The sequence below is a fragment of the Eleginops maclovinus genome, chromosome 5 (assembly GCF_036324505.1).
Source record: "Eleginops maclovinus isolate JMC-PN-2008 ecotype Puerto Natales chromosome 5, JC_Emac_rtc_rv5, whole genome shotgun sequence".
Lineage (NCBI taxonomy): Eukaryota > Metazoa > Chordata > Actinopteri > Perciformes > Eleginopidae > Eleginops > Eleginops maclovinus.
In genome coordinates, this window is record NC_086353.1 from 21,414,353 (window position 1) to 21,435,611 (window position 21,259).

Consider the following 21,259-nt stretch of genomic DNA (forward strand, 5'->3'; position numbering starts at 1 on the left):
CTGAGTCTTCACCATGTCTTCACCATGATTCCGAGTCTTGAACATGTCTTCAACATGATCCTGAGTCTTTATCATGTCTTCACCATGTGCCTGAGTCTTGATCATGTCTTTACCATGATCCTGAGTCTTCATCATGTCTTCACCATGATCCTGAGTCTTGATCATGTTTTCACCATGATCCTGAGTCTTCACCATGTCTTCACCATGATCCTGAGTCTTCACCATGTCTTCACCATGATCCTGAGTCTTCACCATGTCTTCACCATGATCCTGAGTCTTCACCATGTCTTCACCATGATCCTGAGTCTTGAACATGTCTTCACCATGATCCTGAGTCTTCATCATGTCTTCACCATGATCCTGAGTCTTCATCATGTCTTCACCATGATCCTGAGTCTTCACCATGTCTTCACCATGATCCTGAGTCTTCATCATGTCTTCACCATGATCCTGAGTCTTCATCATGTCTTCACCATGATCCTGAGTCTTCACCATGTCTTCACCATGATCCTGAGTCTTCATCATGTCTTCACCATGATCCTGAGTCTTCATCATGTCTTCACCATGTGCCTGAGTCTTGAACATGTCTTCACCATGATCCTGAGTCTTGAACATGTCTTCACCATGATCCTGAGTCTTGAACATGTCTTCACCATGATCCTGAGTCTTCATCATGTCTTCACCGTGATCCTGAGTCTTCATCATGTCTTCACCATGATCCTGAGTCTTGATCATGTCTTCACCATGATCCTGAGTCTTGAACATGTCTTCACCATGATCCTGAGTCTTGAACATGTCTTCACCATGATCCTGAGTCTTGAACATGTCTTCACCATGATCCTGAGTCTTCATCATGTCTTCACCGTGATCCTGATTCTTCACCATGTCTTCACCATGATCCTGAGTCTTCACCATGATCCTGAGTCTTCAACATGTCTTCACCATGACCCTGAGTCTTCATCATGTCTTCACCATGACCCTGAGTCTTCATCATGTCTTCACAGTGAGCCTGAGTTTGTGTGCTATTGAGGACGTCCTGCCTCATTCCTGTTCCTCAGACACTGTGCCCGAACGTTGTGTTTCTTTGGCTACAATTACCTTTTTTGCACTTTTTATTTACTTGAACATATGTCTATATAACTATGTAATGCAATCTAATGTAGAGCAACTGTCAATAAATGGAATTTTCCCCTATGATTAATAAAGTGTTTGATTGGTTACTTTGATTTATTGATGTTCTTGGCTGTGCTAAACCACTGGTACGATCCAAAATGTGAGGAACAATCTGGGGAACAATGAACAACTTTTGCCAGACACATAAAATAAAGAATCATTTATTTAACTTGTATTTCAATACAGTCAGTGTCATTCTGTTGATGTGATAATGTATGTAGCCTGGTACTGCTACATGTGTGATTATATATGGCACATAAATGAAATAAAATGAGTGTATAAACAAGCAAGTGAGAGAAAAACAGAGAGAGACAGCAAGACGAGAATACACATTATTCAAAATGAGTCAATGATTACGACACTCCTTGGGAAGTGGCTGATGCAGATGAGGCTCTAAAGCAGAACATGGGAAGAACAGAGCGAGAGATAATATGAGGAGAAAAGGTGGATATTTAGGTGCAGTTTTTACAATAAAGCTTGGTTTTAGAAAAGGAAATTATGTTCCACTTTAATGTTCCAACATGAACAATTTGTATTACGTCTTTTACTGTCTGACTTTCACATCGACAAGGCTGCAAGGGAGAACAGACCTCCTGGTCGTATAGGAGCTGTAATGTGTAATGGCCCTTTGTGAGTCTGTAAAGAGCTCCAACTGTTCCCTCAGCAGCACACATACTCAAAATGAAACACAGCATTGTTCACTGGCTTTCTAGTTGTTCTTTACGTTAGGAAAAATTTGAGCTGGGAAAATTAGACTGTACTTGTCTTGTAGGTTGTTTCAAAAATTGCATGGCTAAATGGCAATGTCATCTCGTCAGAATACTTCTTTAGATTTTAGAAGAGTGTCAATAAACTATCGCCATGCCTGGGGTGATGGTAGCGCTTGGATGGATGCATAGTCAGTCAGAAATAAAAGCCATGCAGTAAAACAAATAAAAGTGTCCCTGTATCATTCGGTTTGTTTGAGGTCCACTGTTGCAAAAAACAACCAACTGGCTGCAATGTGTCGGATCCAACCAGCAAAATACAGATCAGAGCTAGACATGATGCAGCTTCTCAGATATAGTTGTTAGAGTTCATCTCCAAACGTCCTAGAAATCTCCATACCTATTGAAGGAAAAACAAAAAAAGTATTAGAATAAATGCAGATATAATGTGTTTCAGGAATACAAAGTAAGTGTCATGCTATTGGTTATTGGTAAAACAAACGGCATGTGAATGTGACTCACTCTGTGTCCTCAGCATTGGGTATGTTGTAGCTTTGGAACAGCGGCTGCATGAAGAGCCCCAGCGTTCCCACCAAACACACCAGGATAAAGATCCACAGGAACAGGCGGTCAATCACCATGGCTACGTACTTCCAGTCTTGAATGATCTGGATCCAAATCAACAAGTTTCGATCGTTACAGGTTGTTAAGACTGATCAAATCAAGAGTATGAAGAATGTGCGTGCAGGAACAGACCTTCAGAACAACATCTTTGAGTCAGGAGAAGATGAGCTCAGTGAGGGGTCTCTAAAGGTTTGTGTGCTCCTTTTCCATGTTAGAATTGATTATTGGCTAGACCCCTCCCTCGAACATTGGCTGCCCAATGATAGCTTAGCATCTGTACAGCACAATAAATAGCTCATTGTAACATCACCATCAGTTGTGAGGTTATAGGTTACCTGAAGTTGACATCCTGAAATTCTCCTGAAATCACTTCTGAAGCCGTCTCTGGGCACTAATCATCAATAATAACCATCTTAAATGCAAGTAAGTTTAATACATTTTAAAGTTGCAGACTACGTAGATATCTATTACGGCCAGGATTCCTTAATTTTTATTGGTTATGGTGCCTTCACGGGATACCTGGTTTTCTCTTTGCTCATGAGAGAAAAAAGCTAGTTGGTTTGGTCAGTGGAAATTGAGGTCAAAGTTTAAATAATTTAAAGTTTAAATAATTTAAACTTTGAACTTAGTACTAGGCTAGTCGCAGTTGCAGTCTCCTGCTCTCCAAGGAAGTATAAAAAGCAGTTTCATGGTAAAATAAGTGTTTTTGCAATGCTACTTTGCATACAACTGACCTCCCAGAGGGCCTCTCATCCGAGTTGCAACTAATGTTATTGTCCAATAAAAACTTAAAATCCAGAAATCAGAAAGGTCAACTATTTTATCTTAATACAAAGTTAGAAAACGACAGTTTAAGATGTGTTTCTCTAAGATGCAGCTTACAACTGGACAAAAAGTACATCAATGTCAGCTTATGGCAGACAATTACAACAACAACACTTGCGCTAAGTGGATAGGACACCATTACAGGCAACACATTACTGTGACCTTGAGTTAAAAAAATAATAATTGGTAACATTTGGGATAATGCAAGTACAAAGCCTATCAAAATAAAGAAATAGTTCTAGTTCCAGACATTTCAATGACAAAATGTCAGCTGGAGTTACAGCATGTTTAACTAACTCTCACTCTAAGCTAACGCTCTTAGCTTAGCATTACTGATGGAATGCAGTGTGAAACGGCTCCTGTGTCTAGAAGCCACTTGGAAACCAAATGCATGTTGGGGAATAGTAAATGGACTGCAGACGATAGGAAAGGAGGCAGCTTGATGAAGAATTTGCAATGAGCAATTACAGCTGCAAAAAAAGTGTAGTATTTATTAAGTGTGGGAGTTTGGTTTAGAAACCTGGAGCAACATATCTGAGGTTCGGGTTAGACAGTCAGTTTGTGTAAAACTGTTTTCTGAGGTTTTCAGAATAGAAAGATAAATAATTGAGAGGTTGAAATAATGTCACAGAAGGACAAAAAGCAAACACTGAATGATTTAAGAAACGGTGTGTTGCGTGTCTTCTTATCTGGCACTGATAACATCTTCATTTCTTGTACAAATCTTCCTCCCTGTTGCATCTTGGTCATCGCCCATCTCCATTATCTGCTTTATGTCTTTTCTTCCCTATTTCTTTCAGATAATGAATTCTGTCCTCCTTTTCTTTCATCCTTTGATTCTATCTCTTCCTGTTCATCATCCTCCATATGTTTCTTTTAACCTCGGCTCTATCTCCTCACCCTGTCATCGTCGTCTTCTGTCCTCATGTGTTCAGCGATGTATCTCACTCCATCCACTGCCTCCTCCACATCTGCATCCCACTGAGAAGCCAAAGGCCTCCGGAAGTCTGAAAACCCACTACTCCCATCTTGGACGTCGTCCACCTTCCAGCAAAACTTGTGTGCCAAGTCCTCATTCACGTAGAAAGAGTCGGCATCTGTTTGAACCCCACCAAGTCTGACATTGGAATACTGCCTCTTGCCTGTGCTGCTTTGGGAATTGTTCGTCCCGACAGCAGTCTGGTTGGTGGCGTACTTCTTGCGAAATTTTTCACATTTGTTGGAAGAGCCTGGACGCCTCATGAAGAGGATGTCGGGGAGGCGGATTAAGAAGAAGTGTTTGACCCAGTCTGGCATGTGGTGGGTTGATGGGGAGCGGTGATGCACATTGAGGTTACAGACAGTGGTCACAATAGAGAAAGTGACCAGCACCATGGTGAACATCAGGTATTTACCTTAGAGAGAAAGACAAAATGGCCACATGAACAAATGAATACTGACCATATTTCATAACATTTAGTGTCAAAAGTATTGTTCAACATGGGCAACCAATTCTGTCTGTTTCACGCCACTAATTTTATCATTGCAACAACAGAACCATTTCACAACGGCCAATTGTAACATCAACACTGTTAAGATTTACTGAGCAATTGTAAAGGCTTCTACCATACTATGCATTTAATTTCTGTGATTGCCTTTGTCTGTTTCACAGCTTAGCAAAAAAGGAGGGGAATATACCCTTTAGGATTTCTAATGTGAGTGTGCTTTAACAGCAAATACTGTAGTATCAAGAGCTAGATGAAATAATCCTCCAATCATATTTGTTTGGATAAATGTCTACATCAAATATACTTGAGAAGAAATCATGAATAGGTCTGTTGATTAACTCATTGGACTTTTTCACACTCAACACAAGAGTGTTGTTTGTGCCTTAGCAGAAATGTTTATTTTTTTCTTTCTGAAAAAAACTATTAGTTTGACATTTGTATTTTAGCAAACTTTAGGCCTTAACTCAATGCAGACGCAACGAAAATCAGCCAGAATATTTCTTACCTGGGATCAGAGGAGCAACATTTGACTGAAGGTTATGTTTCAAATGTTTGGTTCTGGTCTTAGTGTCTTTAACAGTGTTACATGTGTGTGATTTGTTCATTTAAAGCTGTATATAAATGTAGCTGTGATCTGGTCATATTGTTGGTTTGGTTTGGGTTTATTTCACTATATTAAAGATATGCTTCACCCTCTGTCTGAAACCAGCTGGTGGCTCTGTTGTGATTGTTCAACCGCTTCGAGATGTGTTGGATATGTCCGTCCCCTTAACATATCACATAAAATGTGTTGGAGCGCTAGCCAATAGAAGCGCGGGTGTTACATATTGATGTCACTATTTCCCAAAGTAAAATAGTCCAATGGAGGCGTTTCAGGCAGGAGGGGAGTGTGTTGCAGAGAACCTTTGGGAAATTTGGATTTTAGCCTTTGCAGACCATTCACATGCACAAAAACCCACGGGGAAATATGACTCACCTATGAGTGGCACTGCAAGAGAGGTGGGTGGCACTATCTTTGATATCAACAGAAGGAACACAGTGAGGGCCAGCAGCACTGAGATGCACAGCGTATTCTTCTCCCTACAGTCTGAAGGCAGGTAGAACACCAAGATAGCCAGAGACGTGATCAGCACACACGGGATGATCAGATTAATGGTGTAAAACAGCGGCTTCCTCTTGATCACAAAATCATAGGTGATATCCAGGTAGGTGATGTCATTGGGATCCTCGTTTTTGCGCGCCGGTAGCGAGACAATGTCCCACTCTCCGCTAGGCGTGAAGTCGTCCCGGCTGGCGAAGTCGCTCGTGAGGCTCAGGTCCAGCTCTGTGTGGTCGTAGGTCCAAGAGCGGAACTTGAGAGTGCAGTTCTGCTGGTCGAAGGGGAAGTTCTGCACCTGGATGGCACAGGCCGACTTGTAGATGGCGGGCGGGAGCCAGAAGATGTCTCCTGTGTTGGAGACCACAGCGTTGCAATAGAAGGAAACTTCGTACACACCGTCAACACTGTGAAAGGTTGTGGGAAGATGTAAGATTAGAGAGTGTGAAATCAGAATTTAATGCGACACTTAAATATGACCTGTTTCAAGTCAGCCAACTCAATACAGCAACCTTGACTTCAACAAAATGACTGGATTTGCAGTACTGGATGAGGAATATGGATGAGGTTTCTTATTAAGGCTTGATAATTATTTTTTGCTATTAATAGTGCAATCTCAAGGACGAGAAAACTCCACTACGGCAAATCCTGGTGAAATATTGTCTTAATGCAAGCGTTTAATGTTAATGTCTTCATATTATCGTTGCAAAAACCCTTTTGAACTAATTAGAGACATAATACCACTACTGCATCTATCTTCAATGGGAAAGAGCTCACTGGGCAATATCATTAATGTTTCATGGGAAATATTTTTTCTCTCTGAGTTTCAATCACATTACTAACAATGAAAATGTAAACAAAATAACTAAAATAGTTGGCTAGGCTAAGTAAAAGATAATCGCATGGCTCAAAATAAGTTATGATACATTATTAAAGTTACAACAGTACACAAACGGGGGTCTCCTGGGTGAAAGTCTGTCTTTGTATGAGTCCTCAATCCACCCAGCCTCTTTATACGAACTTCCGCAGACTTTGATTCAAAGGGTTGAATTCAAAGCATGTTTGTGATGAAAAAAAAAAAATCACAAATTCTAGCCTAATGTGGACAAAATACATGTCCCTTCCGGTGTGTGGGGACGATATTTTTCTGTAGACCAGGAAAATCTATTTTCGCTTAATTGCAATTATAATAATCAAACAAACTCACACTCTCCCCCATGATTGTCTAAAAGCAAACGTTGATTAAGCACTTCCTAATCCCCTTCACCTCAGCAAAAAAACAAAACAGACTAGGCTTAGAAGAGAGAGAATGCTGAACATTTAATTACAAAATCCCTTTAGAAAAACATGCTTATTTTGGCAGGAGATTTTCTGCTTTTAGCAGCCGATGGCAATTTTGGAAAACCTCTTAATGATATACTGTAAATCCAGTAATACCATACTGTAATCCATTAATAAGAGGCCGCCACAAACAAATGCACACAGGCTGTAAATGTAATATTTGCTTTTCCATTCAGCTGGTTTTAGAACAGCATAATAGAACAAGATGAACAAATAAATTGGTTTCCTCTTTCGTTGGATGACATGCACATACTTACTTGTTGTAGAGCACTATATCCGGAAGCCAGATGTGTTTGGATGGTATTCTTAGTTTCTTGATGCCTTCGTACTTCTCTGGGTCCCATCTTAGCCTATAATCATTCCACTCCTGCAGAGAGAGTGTTAATAAACTATGTCACTGACAAACTTGCCCACATACTGTATATTGAACACTGTGTGTGTGCACAGAAAAATGATTGTACCTGAAACAGCCACAAGTTAGTCGTCATGATCTGTTCTCTCTCATTCTGGAAGAAAACAGTCACATCATTTACATAAAACTGCAACTTTACAAAATAAATGGTTGAATTATAATAGTGCTGTCTCCTGGCAGTGTTTTTAGTCAACACACATTTTTGGGCAAAATAATACATACAAATGTCACAAAGGACTTCATATAGAACTGAAATGTGTCTTATTGTGCAGGAGTTTCAGAGTGCACACCCTGCGAAAAGTGCGGTCAAACGAGAATAAAACAAATGTAACATTTTAATCTCTAAAATCAGATATCTTCATCTGAAGGCAGAATCTGTTCACAACAGGATTTGTGGTCACATACAATCGTGGAGAGCAAAAAAGGCGAAACTCATTAGCCAAAGTGCAATCTTGAAAACTATCAACTGAGGACTATTTCGCTTTTAATTGGCCTTTTTTTAAAGTATTTACCTCCATTGAAACATAAAAAAATCTGGTCCTAGACATTGCCTGCCCAGCTACATTCCAGTCTCATGACTGAAATTGCTATCTGAACTGTAAACATTGACTGGAGCATGGAGAGAATGCTGGGCGCGGCTATCTGTCATCTAGATGTCAGCTTGCTACATCAGACAGCTAAAATATAACCTGTTATCCCCAAAGTATAAAACATTGTAGGACAGACAGCTGATTGGTTCCAAGATTGTCTAAAATGTAGTACTGAGATTTATTAGGGCTGTCATGTTTCAATGTAACCCTTCCCCCCAACCCTAACCCTTTTGACTGTGAATTTCCAATTGTGAGTGAGACTCCAGCATTGCGTGAAGTAAAGGAAAGGTCACGGTATAACCAACACAGGTGTAAATAATCAAATTAATGATGGCTCATTTCCATTTAGCTGCTTTGATGCATGCTTCTCACTGTCTCTCTGACTGGGGCACTTGAATAGAGCAGAGCCATTGTAAGTGTTTTGAGTAACACCTTTGCTTTTTACCATAAAAAGTCAAACTGTCTACTATGAAGAGAGCCTTTTTTAGATTCAAGTTGTATAGCATAACATTTTTTTTTATAATTGAGTTAATGAAGTTAATTAACCTCGTAAAAAAATGTGTTAAGGATGTCACGCCCCAAAGGACATGTCAATCAAACACAGCTGCTACCCATCCATCGTGAGAAGAGCACTAATCAGCCCACTTAAGTGAAATCACCTGTGCGGGGGCCTAATGGGCCTGCAGGGGCTTTACGATGCAGCTTGCACAGCATGACTTCACCAAAGTACCACTAATATGATCCTAAAAGGCTTAATGCTGACACAGAGTGTAGAATGTGACAGAATGTTTACACGTCTGTTATGAGCTGTGATGCACAAGAACAGCTGGAAGCTTTATAACATAAACAACACACTTAGGATGTCAGTTATCAGATAGCAGACCATTTAATCAAGTACTCTACGCAAGTACAATTGTGAGATACTTGAACTCTACTACAGTATTCCTAATATTCTTATTCCACTACATCTCGGTGTTAAATATTGTACTTCCACTACATTTTTCTGCAGTAACTTTGACGATTACACAAATATATAATCAACAGATAATGTATCTTGTATTATTATGATTATAGTCAAATTCACAAAGTGCATGGCAGTGACCCCCTTTTACCAGCTGCACCATTACACAACAATGTATCAATATTCAATTAAAGTAATACAATATTTTATTCTGAAATAAGTAATTGTGCAGAATGAGTACTTTTGGTACTTTAAGTACATTTTGATACCTTTAATATCTTACTTTTTCATGCACGATAAAATTGTTTTTCCACACTGTAGTGTTCCTTCTTTAATGTTAACTGAATAGTCTGTCCACCTATGTCAAACAGGTAGAAATAGAAGCATTTTATGTGAGAGACTCTTTTCAATCTCTGAATATAATCAAATATACTTACTACACTGATGAGCTGCGACAGAGACACCTGTATGGAGATGGTGACCTGCTGCGTCTTATTGATGGCCGGTCTGATCAGCTTGTTGTAACGCTCCGGACCCAACAGGTAGTTCACCAGCCGCTCCTCTGCATTCTCCGCCCTGCTACCTACAAGCCAATCCCAATGCAGAGAGTTGGAAAACGTTTCAGTTTGAAAGGGCTTTAAATCCCAGGATCCAGGTCCCTTTTTTTACATTAAATGTATTGATTTTAAAGAGCGAAAGAGAAGTTGCAAAAACGTTACGAAAATAAAAAATAAATTGTATTTTTTTGTATTGTAATTAACAAAACAGAAGGTAAATACATACATTACATTTAAGAAATAATATAACTTATGTTAATAAAGCTGTTATTGTCTTTATATGTGCCTGGCAGAGACAAAAAAATGTCGCCGCATTATGTGTGCGTGTTAGTGTTGCTGTTTCAAGCATGACATCACAGTTTGTTTTCAGTTCAGTGTCACAATGATGAACAATAAACAAGTTGGCTGAAAATGAAGTAAATGTTTCAAAAGGGCATGAAGGTGGAATCCTGTGTTCTGTTTGTAATGCCAGTGTGTATGTGTGGGTACTTCTTGCAGTCTCACGCTTAACTGCAGGGTTTCAGAGCAAAAGAACAAACAAAAAAACCCAGTCATGCATCCTCCCCCTGTGAGAGGACCCCTGAAGCTTTGTGTTTCCTCAGCCCTAAATTATTGGTTATGTAAAAAGTGATCATATGAATAAGTCAGAAGCTAAATGCTCTCCTGACTTCCCCCAGCCATTGTGGCTACATTGTCAAACAAACTGACAACAGCTGAGAGCGCGTTAAATATTTGGAAAGCTTCAGCTCTCTGTGCCACATGAAGTGTCTGTTGTTGTCAGATCACATGCAGTGAAGGCTGAGTGAGCATTAATGTTCTTTTTCCAGAACAGCACCCTGCTGTACCAAGTTTTCATTTCACATCGAACCGCAAAAGTTTTCAGCTATTTTGAAAGCATGAGGGGCAAGGGAATCTGGTACTTAATGGAACTTCAGTCTGAAGTTTATTTTGACTAAATAATAAATTGGTTGATGAATTATTTTTGACATCACGTCGAAGCACCTGTCTATGTGCTAAGAGGGAATATGTTTGTTAAACTGAAGGTTAACCTTGTATGTGATATATATATAAATATGTAACCTATTGGGAAAGAAGACAAGGGGTTGGGTATAACTTTATTTTAAAAGGGAAATTCAACCAACTTTTATGTGAATTTCCACTCAGTTTGGATGCTATAAAATATCTCAGTGTGTTCTATGTTGACCAAGAAAGCCACGTTTGTAGCTGCACAATGTTGTTTTTCTTACACCACGTGTTGACATTTATTGTAACAGGGATGGAATCATACCCCAAAACTATGAGTGCACAGTATGTTATGGACAAGGGTTATGTCTGACGCCAACATTCCTATTTATTTTGAGTATATGGCTGAAGAAATGCAGCACAGAGAAGCCAAGGCTGTGGCTGCATTACATTTGCAAGATGATATGGCCATGGTGCACCCTTTGCCATCAGATGCTCGTGCTCAATGCACCTTGTTACATTATGGGAATGTCCCAATGTCCCAACTCCATCGTCTGATGTTCCGTCAGATATTTAGGTGTGTTATGCTAGTAGCAGCTAATGTAGCATCGAGCTGCCTGTCTTGAGGAGGCTTTAAACGTCTGTTAAGCACACCTTTATCTAACTCCAAACCCCCGGATTTTAAACAAGCAGTCTTCAGACCCAACAAATGTTGGCTCAAATGACATCTTGAGGAAATTCTCCTTTTTTCACAAAGCTCCCTCTAGGGCCACAAGGGGTCTTTTTAACTTCCCAAACAGACTGTGATGTATAAAATTGATGGAGTTGTATATTTTTTTATAACTGGTTTGTTTTTTAATCTCTGTGTTTTATGAGAGATTCAGTTAAAGCACAGATGCTGAAGAATAGTGCCGGATATTATTGCATAGAGCCAGAGATGGTCAAATCACAAGGCCGTTGGGGAAATACAAACACTCACAACAACATGGTGAAAGACACAGTGAAGTGCTATGCGCCTTCTTGGTGTATTACATAATTTTAATAATTCAAAGCTTGATTCTAGTGTATCTTTGCCCTGATGGATGCAACAGAATAAGGCTGGGCTGTGTTTCCTGTTGCATCGGATCTTTGTCAGAGTCCATTAGTTTTCTGTTGCGCAGATATGAACATCGATGGCTCTGATTTTTTTTTTTTTTTCCTGTAAAGGTTTTTCCTACAGGAGCTAAAGCGAAAGAGAAGCCTACCAGCTAATGCAATTTCATGGGGTAAGGATGCACAAGTCAAAATTCCATGGAAAAAAACCTGAAAGAAGGTCGGGTTGAAAAAAAAGAAGCTCTTCTTTTAGGACACTGGTGAAGACAGCCAAGTGTTCTGCCTAAAAGACTGTGCTCTCTTGGCGGTAGGTATAAAATAGCCTCCTGTAAATTATTCAAGGGCCCATCTGCTTTTACTTACAAGTATTTTCAAAGTATGGACCACACACAGTTTCTTATGACCCTGTCTGTGAGGGAAAAGTTGAAAGTTTGAATACAGAAACTCAACTTTGTCATCAGAGACATACCACAAGAGATTCACAGGGGTCCTCTGAGTGTCTTAAAGGGGCCATATTATGCTAATAACCAGGTTTCATAATTGTATTTCAGCTCTCTACTGTGACATGTTTACATGCTTTGATATTCAAAAAGTGCTAGCTATTTTAATTCCTTTTTTTCCTTCTGATTGGTTAGCTGGCAGGCTCTGTTGTGATTGATCAACCGCTTTCCCTCCCATTAGCCTATCACATACAATGTGTTAGAGCCAATAAGAGCTTCAGTGCTACATGGTGATGTCACTATGATACAGAAGTAAAAAAAAGGACTACAATCGTGGTGTTTCAGGCAGTGTGTGGTAGAGGAAAGTGCTTCTTTAAGTCATGAGGGCTCACTTAGCAGGCTCTATACCGACAATGTAAACGAAATGTCACAGAATACGTATGTATGCGTAAGGTAATTTTTGCAACGTTTTTATCAGCAACTGATATTAATCAGGAACTGTTTTTGTTCTTATGCTATTTAAAGACACTCATACTGAACCGTAGCTATTATTTATGAAACTCAGGTCATGTCCTTGATGTTCTCTCTGGAAAATGGGGATGAGGGCAGCTCGAGGAGTTGTTATCCTACAAATAAACTACAACTAATGGGGTATGTGATGGTTATTTTGATGTCCTTTTACACTCAATATATTTCAAATTTGACAGGTTAAAAAATCAAGTATATTGAATGGAATTTCAATAGAATAATGTGTATGACATTTCTGGTAAGTTTGAATTATATATATTGTATGTAATGTATTGCGTCACCACAAAATACAAAACAGGAGTTTGATCAGTTTGTCTTCTCAAAGACTTACTGTATCACAGTTGGATTTACAGTAAAGAACGTGTCATAGCAAAGAAGCATACTGAATGTCTTATCATTTCATTAAGAGCCAATTTAAAATTAGTGACACCGTTAATGCAAACTGTGCATCATTCATATGTTTTGGTAAGTTTGTTATCTCTTTTGCAGTTTACTGAAACCTAATTAAGTCAACTTCCTGTGTGTGTGTGTGTGTGTGTGTGTGTGTGTGTGTGTGTGTGTGTGTGTGTGAGAGAGAGAGAGAGAGAGAGAGAGAGAGAAAGAGAGAGAGAGAGAGAGAGAGAGAGAGAGAGAGAGAGAGAGAGAGAGAGAGAGAGAGAGAAATTATTGAAGTGTGTCTTTATCTTTTTGCATCATGGAAGAATTGTGCGTACATCAGCACCATGGGCATTGTTGTAATGATGGACAGAACAGTCTGTAATATATATTTTTTATCGATAATCAATAGTTTAATTTAATAGTTTATTATTATTTATTATTATTATTTTGAAAATCATAACACATTTGTGGTGAAACTGATAAACAAGTACATGTTTTTTTTTAAACACTCGTTTTAATACGTCACACACAGCCGTACTTTGACAGAGGAACTTACTTGTGAGAGAGAGGATGAGAGCAGGAGGAGAGCGCTGGAAGTCATCTCCTTTCCTGGAAGAACCTTCTACTTTCTTATATTGTCCTTTAAAAAAACCTGCATTGACAGTGAACAGCTGAAAAAGTCTTAATACTCCGTCGCGATATCGTAAGCCTTTTTACAACTCACTTCTCTTCACGCGGAGTGATCTTCCTTTACCGGAATACTCAGCACCGCGAAACCACAAAAAAGAAACTTCTCTAATATGATAACGAGGTTATTTGCAGAAAATGTTTATCTGCCAGATACAACATGTTGGTCTTTTATTTTATAGACGACTACTAGAGAAGCGGTGCTTTCCATTGTGCGCAGCCACGGGGACATTTAACCGATCCGAATCCAGCTGTCCGACTCAGTGATGCTGTTGGCGTCCGTAATAAAAATCCGTATTTAACTTCTTCTTCCGTGGTTATAGTCAGCCACGCTCATCTGTGCTGTTCCGTCGTCTTTGATAAAACGCAGACAAGTTTTAGAAAAATCGACACAGTTGGAGCAGGTTGCACGGGAAAGACGCTCATTGTAGTGTTTCCATGAAACTCCGTGTGGCCCCGAGGTGAAGCTAAGAGGAGGAGGAGGGTGTGTGTGTGTGTGTGTGTGTGTGTGTGTGTGTGTGTGTGTGTGTGTGTGTGTGTGTGTGTGTGTGTGTGTGTGTGTGTGTGTGTGTGTGTTGTGTGTGTGTGTGTGTGTGTGTGTGTTCCTCATTGAGCTCCGTCACGGCTTAAACCGATGTGGAGCTGCCGGTCTGTTTGCTGAGCCAGTAGTGCTGTTGTAGTCTACTCATCATGGCACTAAACGAACACAAACTTCGACAATACAAGGAGGAAAACGCACACGAGAGCACAGCACAGGACATGTGTTCACCTTTGATAGAATCTGTCAGTCCTTGCATATTCACATTAGCTAAATCGTATTATATAAGGCTACGATATTTTGTGCTTGTTTAGGGACACATTTACTCAAGGGAAGCTTACTTTATTGGAATATTCTTCATAGCATAAGCAGAAAGCCATACCGTGCCAGCTGTGACCAGATGTTGTCATAATGTGAGAGGGGAGGGAGCATTGCTCTGTAGGGGGGGAATAATGGAATAAAATGAAGCAAAAATTCAGACATTTATAAAAAAAAAGACAAGGAATTCATGTAGGGCAGTTTTTTTCAGTTCGGTGTGCTGTGTCACGGTTTGAAATGTCTATTTATATAAATTGTCATTGTATTTATAGTGATTAGGACCCCTTACAGGAGAAAACACTGCTACCCCTCATGAATACAATAATTTGAGTAAGCATATATAAATATGTGAAATAACAGCACAAGACAAATGTATTGATAGATATAAAAGATGTCTTGAGATGCTAAGAGGTATATGTTTCTTAACAACCATATCATCTTTTAAGATTGCCTCAATCTATTTGTTTCTATCCTTCCTGACACAAGATATCTCCTATTTCACTGAAAAGTACTTTCTTCTTATACGTGTATTTGAGGCTTTAAGTTTCCACATGACACTTGTGTAAGTTGCATACGGGATGATATCACTCCATAACGAGTTGTGATTCAGCAAAATCCTGCCTCAGCTGTATTTAAATGAGATTTAAGGTGAACACATAAAATATTCCCCCTTCAGCAGGTGAAAGTAAAAATAGCTTTTTGTCTCAAACTTTGACCGTGCATCAGTCTGCACGGTGACAGCAACAAGAACACATTTTGGACCAGAGGGCGACTTTAAAATCAGGGCGTAGTGGGAATTGCTGTCACCACGATTTCTTTATGCATCCACCATCTGCAGCCTTTCTGTAACTCAACTCAGAAAAGAATAACTTCCAGTGCTGTAATGTTTGTTGTATTCCTATTGAAGTTGTTCTATTGCTATATTGATTTTGTTATGTTGTTGTTAAACAATTTGAGCTGCATCTTTTCATAAAGTGCTATCCAAATAAAGTTATTATAATCATTACATAACCTACCTCAGAGCTGCTATAGACACCCAGTGTGTGGGCCTTGCCTCTATAGTCATACCAGGAGTCAGACTATGCGCACATGGCTATGAGTTGCCATCACACTAAGAGGAGAGTCATGTCGCATGCCACTCAGCTGTAGGATTCACGAAAAAGAGAGAGAGAAAGGCTCGGGTGTGAAAGCAATAAAGAGGAGAAGACAGGGAGCCTGCACCTTTTTTAGATATTCCTGCATGTTGCTCATGAATAACCCATTGCAGATTCACTGGCTTACAGTGGCCATAATAGAGTTCAGGGGAATTGAAAGGGTCTTTCATTTGTTTTGTCACAAGTCACAAGCAAGATATTAAAAAAAAAATTAACCATCTTGTGTCAAAAACCAAAAGAAATATACATTTTAGTAATTGAATCTAAATCAGACACACACAATCTCCTAATGCACGTGCACTCATAAAACCTCCTAAAACAAAAGTAATGATGTCCCAACAAAGACTGACGAGAGATTTATTCCTGTGTCAGTGTTCATGGCTTTAGCATGTGCATAAATCCCTCACAGTCCAGGCCATATAACTAACACATTACCCTTTTACACGGCCCAGTGGACATTTCAATCCCCCATAATGGAAGTGTGTGTCTGCTTCGGTCAAGTTAACTGGCATGAGCACGCCACAGCTTACGGCAATTCCCCAACGCCCTCCATCTGTATCTCTGCTGCTCCATCGCCCCCTCTCTCTGTGACGTGCTGCTAAACGACAGGAACCAAGATGATTCCTGACATATTTATATATTTATAGACACAGGACACACTCTGTTTGGTGCCGACAATATATCAACTTGTTACACAGAGGAGGAGTTACTCTGTCCGAGCTCTGGCTTGTTGGTTTTTAATCTTTATTTATGCTGATAAGGTCTGCTGAGTGTGCGTGTTGGAAAAATTTCTGAGCTTGCAACATACAACCTGCCTTTTCTTGTTCATAAACACACTCACACCTGGGTGAGCGTGCTAATGTTAGAGCATCTAACGGGTCCAGTGGAGGATTGAAATAATTTCATTTAACTGTTGTAGAAACAAAACAACCTGAGGATCTTGAATGCAGATATACACAGTAAACAAAGAAAATAAACTCCACCGAGCTACTTTGACTAAATGCAGTGTCAGTTTGTCATTAAAAGAGGGCCTTCCTGGGCAACTCAGTATCCCAAAATAATGATCAACATTAAAGCTGCCAACATGAAGATATCTTGATTTTACTCCTTATGGGTAAAGTTACAAACACTTTTTTTACATTTCCTTACAATGCACCTCTTATAATCGTCAAACACCATAACTGTATTTAAGAAATGGATGTACCATCGTTTTGTGTGTTTGTGTCTCCAGTTTGGCTTTTTTACTCGTCAGCATCTTGTTTTTTGGCACCAGAAGCGACCATTTGTTGAGGTTGCTGCTGAAGATTGAGCGAGGCCCAATCAGATGGTGTACCATAAGCATAACGAATGCTTGAACACCAGCACTAGGTAGCTAGCTTGGTTAGCATAACTTAAATAAACTGGGATCCAAAATGGGCTGCTAATTGTGACTAACAAAAAAACAGGCATTGTGGTAGCAACACAGTGGTAGCAGCAACACAGTGGTAGCGACACAGTGGTAGCAACACAGTGGTAGCAACACAGTGGTAGCGACCTGTCACTCAAAAATTGCCATATTTATGCGTAACATATCATTTGAATGAGTGACTAAGTGTATATGAAAATGGCATACAGGTTTCACTCATGGGTAAATTGTAGGAAAAAACCATGTAAAGTTTGTAATTTTAACCTTGATCTAAAAGCCTAAAATAAACCACACTGGCGTCACAATTAAAAAATGTACAGCTAGTTTTATTAAATGATTTATATAAACTGATACCGGGTCTTATGCCTGGTGTTAAAGGGATTCTGGTTTCCCAATTGGGTCTGCATTGAGAGTGGACCTCAGTTCTATTGCATTCATTTTTTTTCTATATGCATCGATATGTTATCCATATACAGGGCACATTTTAATCCCACACGTTATATGGGGTATATAGCATCATCCGGGGTTATTTTCTCTGCACAAACAGAATTTCAGTGGAGTGCTTCTTAAAATAAAAAAAGTCTCAAAAAAGATGTGGCAAACAGAAAGGAGGCAGGGAACAACCAAGAATGTGCATCGAAGCAATGAGCCAGCACAAAGAGTCACATGGGGAAATGTTTTGTCTGCACTATGTTTTCTGAAACCACACAAAGATCATGAAAATAAGTCACTATGGGTTTGAAAGGTAAAGGTTGTATGCAGGGCAGACTCTGCCACAGAGAAGAGTCACTCCATCTTCTTGAGAGTGAATTGGAGCGAGGGGTGTATGAGATATGAACACCTTGGCCTGGAGGGCTGGAGGTTGGGAGAGAGGAGTAGATGTGAGTGTCATCGGAATAGTAATGGTAGGTGTGGGACCTTGTGATAGGGTCAAATAAACTGAAATGAGAAGTAGTCAGTAGTCCAGGAAGGCGCCTGCAGAAATCCCCTGCTCCCCACCACATCCCCGATAAGTGGACAAATCAAACACAAAACATCAGACCCAAGGGCAACAGCTCACTGTAAGGTACAGGGGTTATATTATGTTGTTAGTCCCAATAAAACCCATATCCGGGGGTAATTCACATGGTGTGGTTTCAGTGAGTTTTATCATATATCTCCGTTTTCTGTATTTCTATTTATTATCCTCACTGATGTATGAACTTATTTTGTGGAGGAGACACAGGTGAATAGGGTAACAATATGACTGATGTATATCTCCTTGAAACTTAGTAGTTACTGACTTGTTTTATTTATGAAACAATAAGTTGTGTTTGAATCTGTTAATTAGGTATTTTCCTATTCATATGTGCATTCATTTCCAAAACAAATTCTAAACAAAGTTAAATAAAACCAGTTTAAAAATCTTATTCTTATGTTGTTGAAATATTATGGTCAAAGTGTCAAAGTTTAACTCCGAAACAAGGGGAACCAGGCAAAACAACGATAAACAAAAAACTGGACGAGTAGTCTGGGTGTGGGAAACAAGGGCAGAAAAACGAGCAGGAACACTGGGGATCAGGCAGGTACGAAATACACCACACATCAGAACCAGACAGGAACAAAGTCGATGAACAGACAAAGAACACAAGGGGAGACAGGGCTGTATACACACAATACTGATCACAAAGACAAGACACAACTGGAGAGGGCAGGCAGAAACACAAGGGCAGCAGGTGAACACCAACGCACAATCACACAGGCGGGAAAACAAAAACACAGAAATGATTGTGTTGTTTTGTGTTCATTGTCTGAAAAAAAATCAATACATTTTAAGTAGAAAAAAGAAGATGTATTCCTTTCACTAGTCTGAAAGAAGAAATCTTATTGAAGCCAAATAAATAGCAGGTATTGCAGGACACTAACGATATACCCCAGGGAAGAAGCCCTAACGTAGCTAAGCAGGCAAAGCACACACATATGTATACAGGAGGGTAAAAATAATAATAATAATAATAATAATAATAATAATAATAATAATAATAATAATAATAATAATAATAATAATAATAATAATAATAATAATAATAATAATACATTTTATTTGTATTGCACTTTTCATTTCAGCAATCTCAAAGCGCTAACAGGTGTAACATGTTATCCAGGTCCTGGAGCATATACTCTGCACTAAATCCTCCTTCTGTGCTCTCACATCATCACTTTCACTTTTTGTGAGAGTGCATGTGCAGCAAAACATGCTTACCTTTCTGTAACCATTTATAGAGCTGTTGTTGTTGTTTTTTTGTGGAGTGTTATTAATAGTTTCATTGCTGGGAAATAATTAACTTTTAATATCATATGAATGTGCATTCTACATCAACAATTATTTAATTAATAGTATGTTTTACAGAATATTAAAAAATACTACCAAGGTTTCCAGTTCATTCAACATATTAAAATGAATCAAATGTATTTCTGTGTTTCTTTGTTCTGTATGACATGAATCTGCTTTTGTGTTGTTGGACAAAATAACAGAAAGACTTTCCGAAATGAAATCTGTGAAAACTCTATGCACTTCATTAAAGTTGAATCTTGTGTAAGTATCTTGATGAAAAACAAATGTACTTTTGTCTCAAATAACTCAAGATCTCTTAGCTCACTGATTTCGTTGTAACTGATTTGACTGATTTTTGCAGTAAATTCACGTCCGGTATAGGGGAGGGGGTGTCTTTAAAAGGCTTGAAATGAACTTAAAGTAAATCTATTTTCTTTATTGGCACGATCTGACAGTGTGGATGATTACATTGCTTGATGTTGTGGACGTGTTTCATTCAGATTAAGCGGATTAGCTGACTCTCGATGCAAACAACACCTACTGCTTTACTGATGCGTGGCAGCAACGGCAGCAGCCTGGATCTGTTTCAAACCGTCACTTAAAGATTTATTTCAAAGTCATTTTATAAAATAAAGACTCAGCTTAACCTGTTAGAGTTCTGTATGTGATGGGTAGTGTTAACGTTGATTCAAATACACTCGTCATGTTACATGTAGGATTTTACCAGTGGTGTAAAATGACTAAGTGCATTTACTCTATAGGCCTACCGTACTTTAGAATTTGCAATTATACTACCTTATACTTTTACTCCACTAGAGTTTGTTGGCCAATGTTGTTATTTTTACTCTACTGCATTTATTTTACAGACTTATTTATTAGTTATTTTTGCAGATTTAGTGCAAACTGACTCAGACATTATCATATATTATTATAGGTTGAACTACCAAGAAGTGTATTTTACTTTTGGTACTTAAACTATATATTGATGTTAATACTTATCAACTTGTATTACAATTTAAGTAGAATTTTTGTAAGCAGGACTTTTACTTCTAACTTTTCACACTGAAGTATTCTTCCACCTTTGGATTTTACCTGCATTTTTCAATCGACTGTTTATAACCTGCCATGTGCTTGAAATATAGCTTTCTAAAAAAGTTAATTAATGCCAACTTTTATATAAAGATATCATGTTGAAAGATGTATATTATTTGGTCATGCATAGGCTCTATCACCACTAGATGACAGTAGGGACCTACTGACTGGCTCTTATCAATGTAAACCTACTGTTCATAAACAGTAGGTTACTGTGCCATGCCAGGAGCGAAGTAATGTTACCGGTATCGAAAAAATTTAGTTTGGGGAAAGTAACTCAAAAGTAATGCAAAAGTAACTCACCCGACACTATGTTCTTCAATAAAGCTTCCTAAAAAAAAAAGTTAATTAAAGCCAACTTTAAAAAAAAGATACGGTATGATCCTGAGAAATTGATATTGTATGATCATGCATTACACTGTATTACCACTAGATGGCAGCAGCAGCCTACTGACTGGCTCTTATCAATGTAAACAACCTGAAGCTGACTGGTTTCTGCTGCTGTTTATAGGTTGATGTTCATGCATGCACTCAAGTAGCAGTCTTAATGACAAAATGACGAAAACATTGCAAAAAC

At 38.9% G+C, this 21,259-nt stretch overlaps 1 protein-coding gene across 1 annotated transcript; it reads right to left on the reverse strand.

Annotated features, from left to right (window-relative positions):
* Positions 1 to 1,318: 1,318 nt before the first annotated feature.
* On the reverse strand, positions 1,319 to 14,304 carry LOC134865190 (neuronal acetylcholine receptor subunit beta-2-like). The gene is made up of 8 exons (XM_063884647.1): positions 13,731 to 14,304; positions 9,654 to 9,799; positions 7,715 to 7,759; positions 7,511 to 7,620; positions 5,793 to 6,319; positions 4,230 to 4,723; positions 2,403 to 2,548; positions 1,319 to 2,280 (listed from the first exon to the last, which is right to left on the reverse strand). Exons 3-8 carry the CDS (start codon positions 7,739 to 7,741, stop codon positions 2,265 to 2,267), a joined length of 1,320 nt encoding a protein of 439 aa, XP_063740717.1. The 5' UTR covers positions 7,742 to 7,759; positions 9,654 to 9,799; positions 13,731 to 14,304; the 3' UTR covers positions 1,319 to 2,264.
* Between the last annotated feature and the right edge of the window lie 6,955 nt (positions 14,305 to 21,259).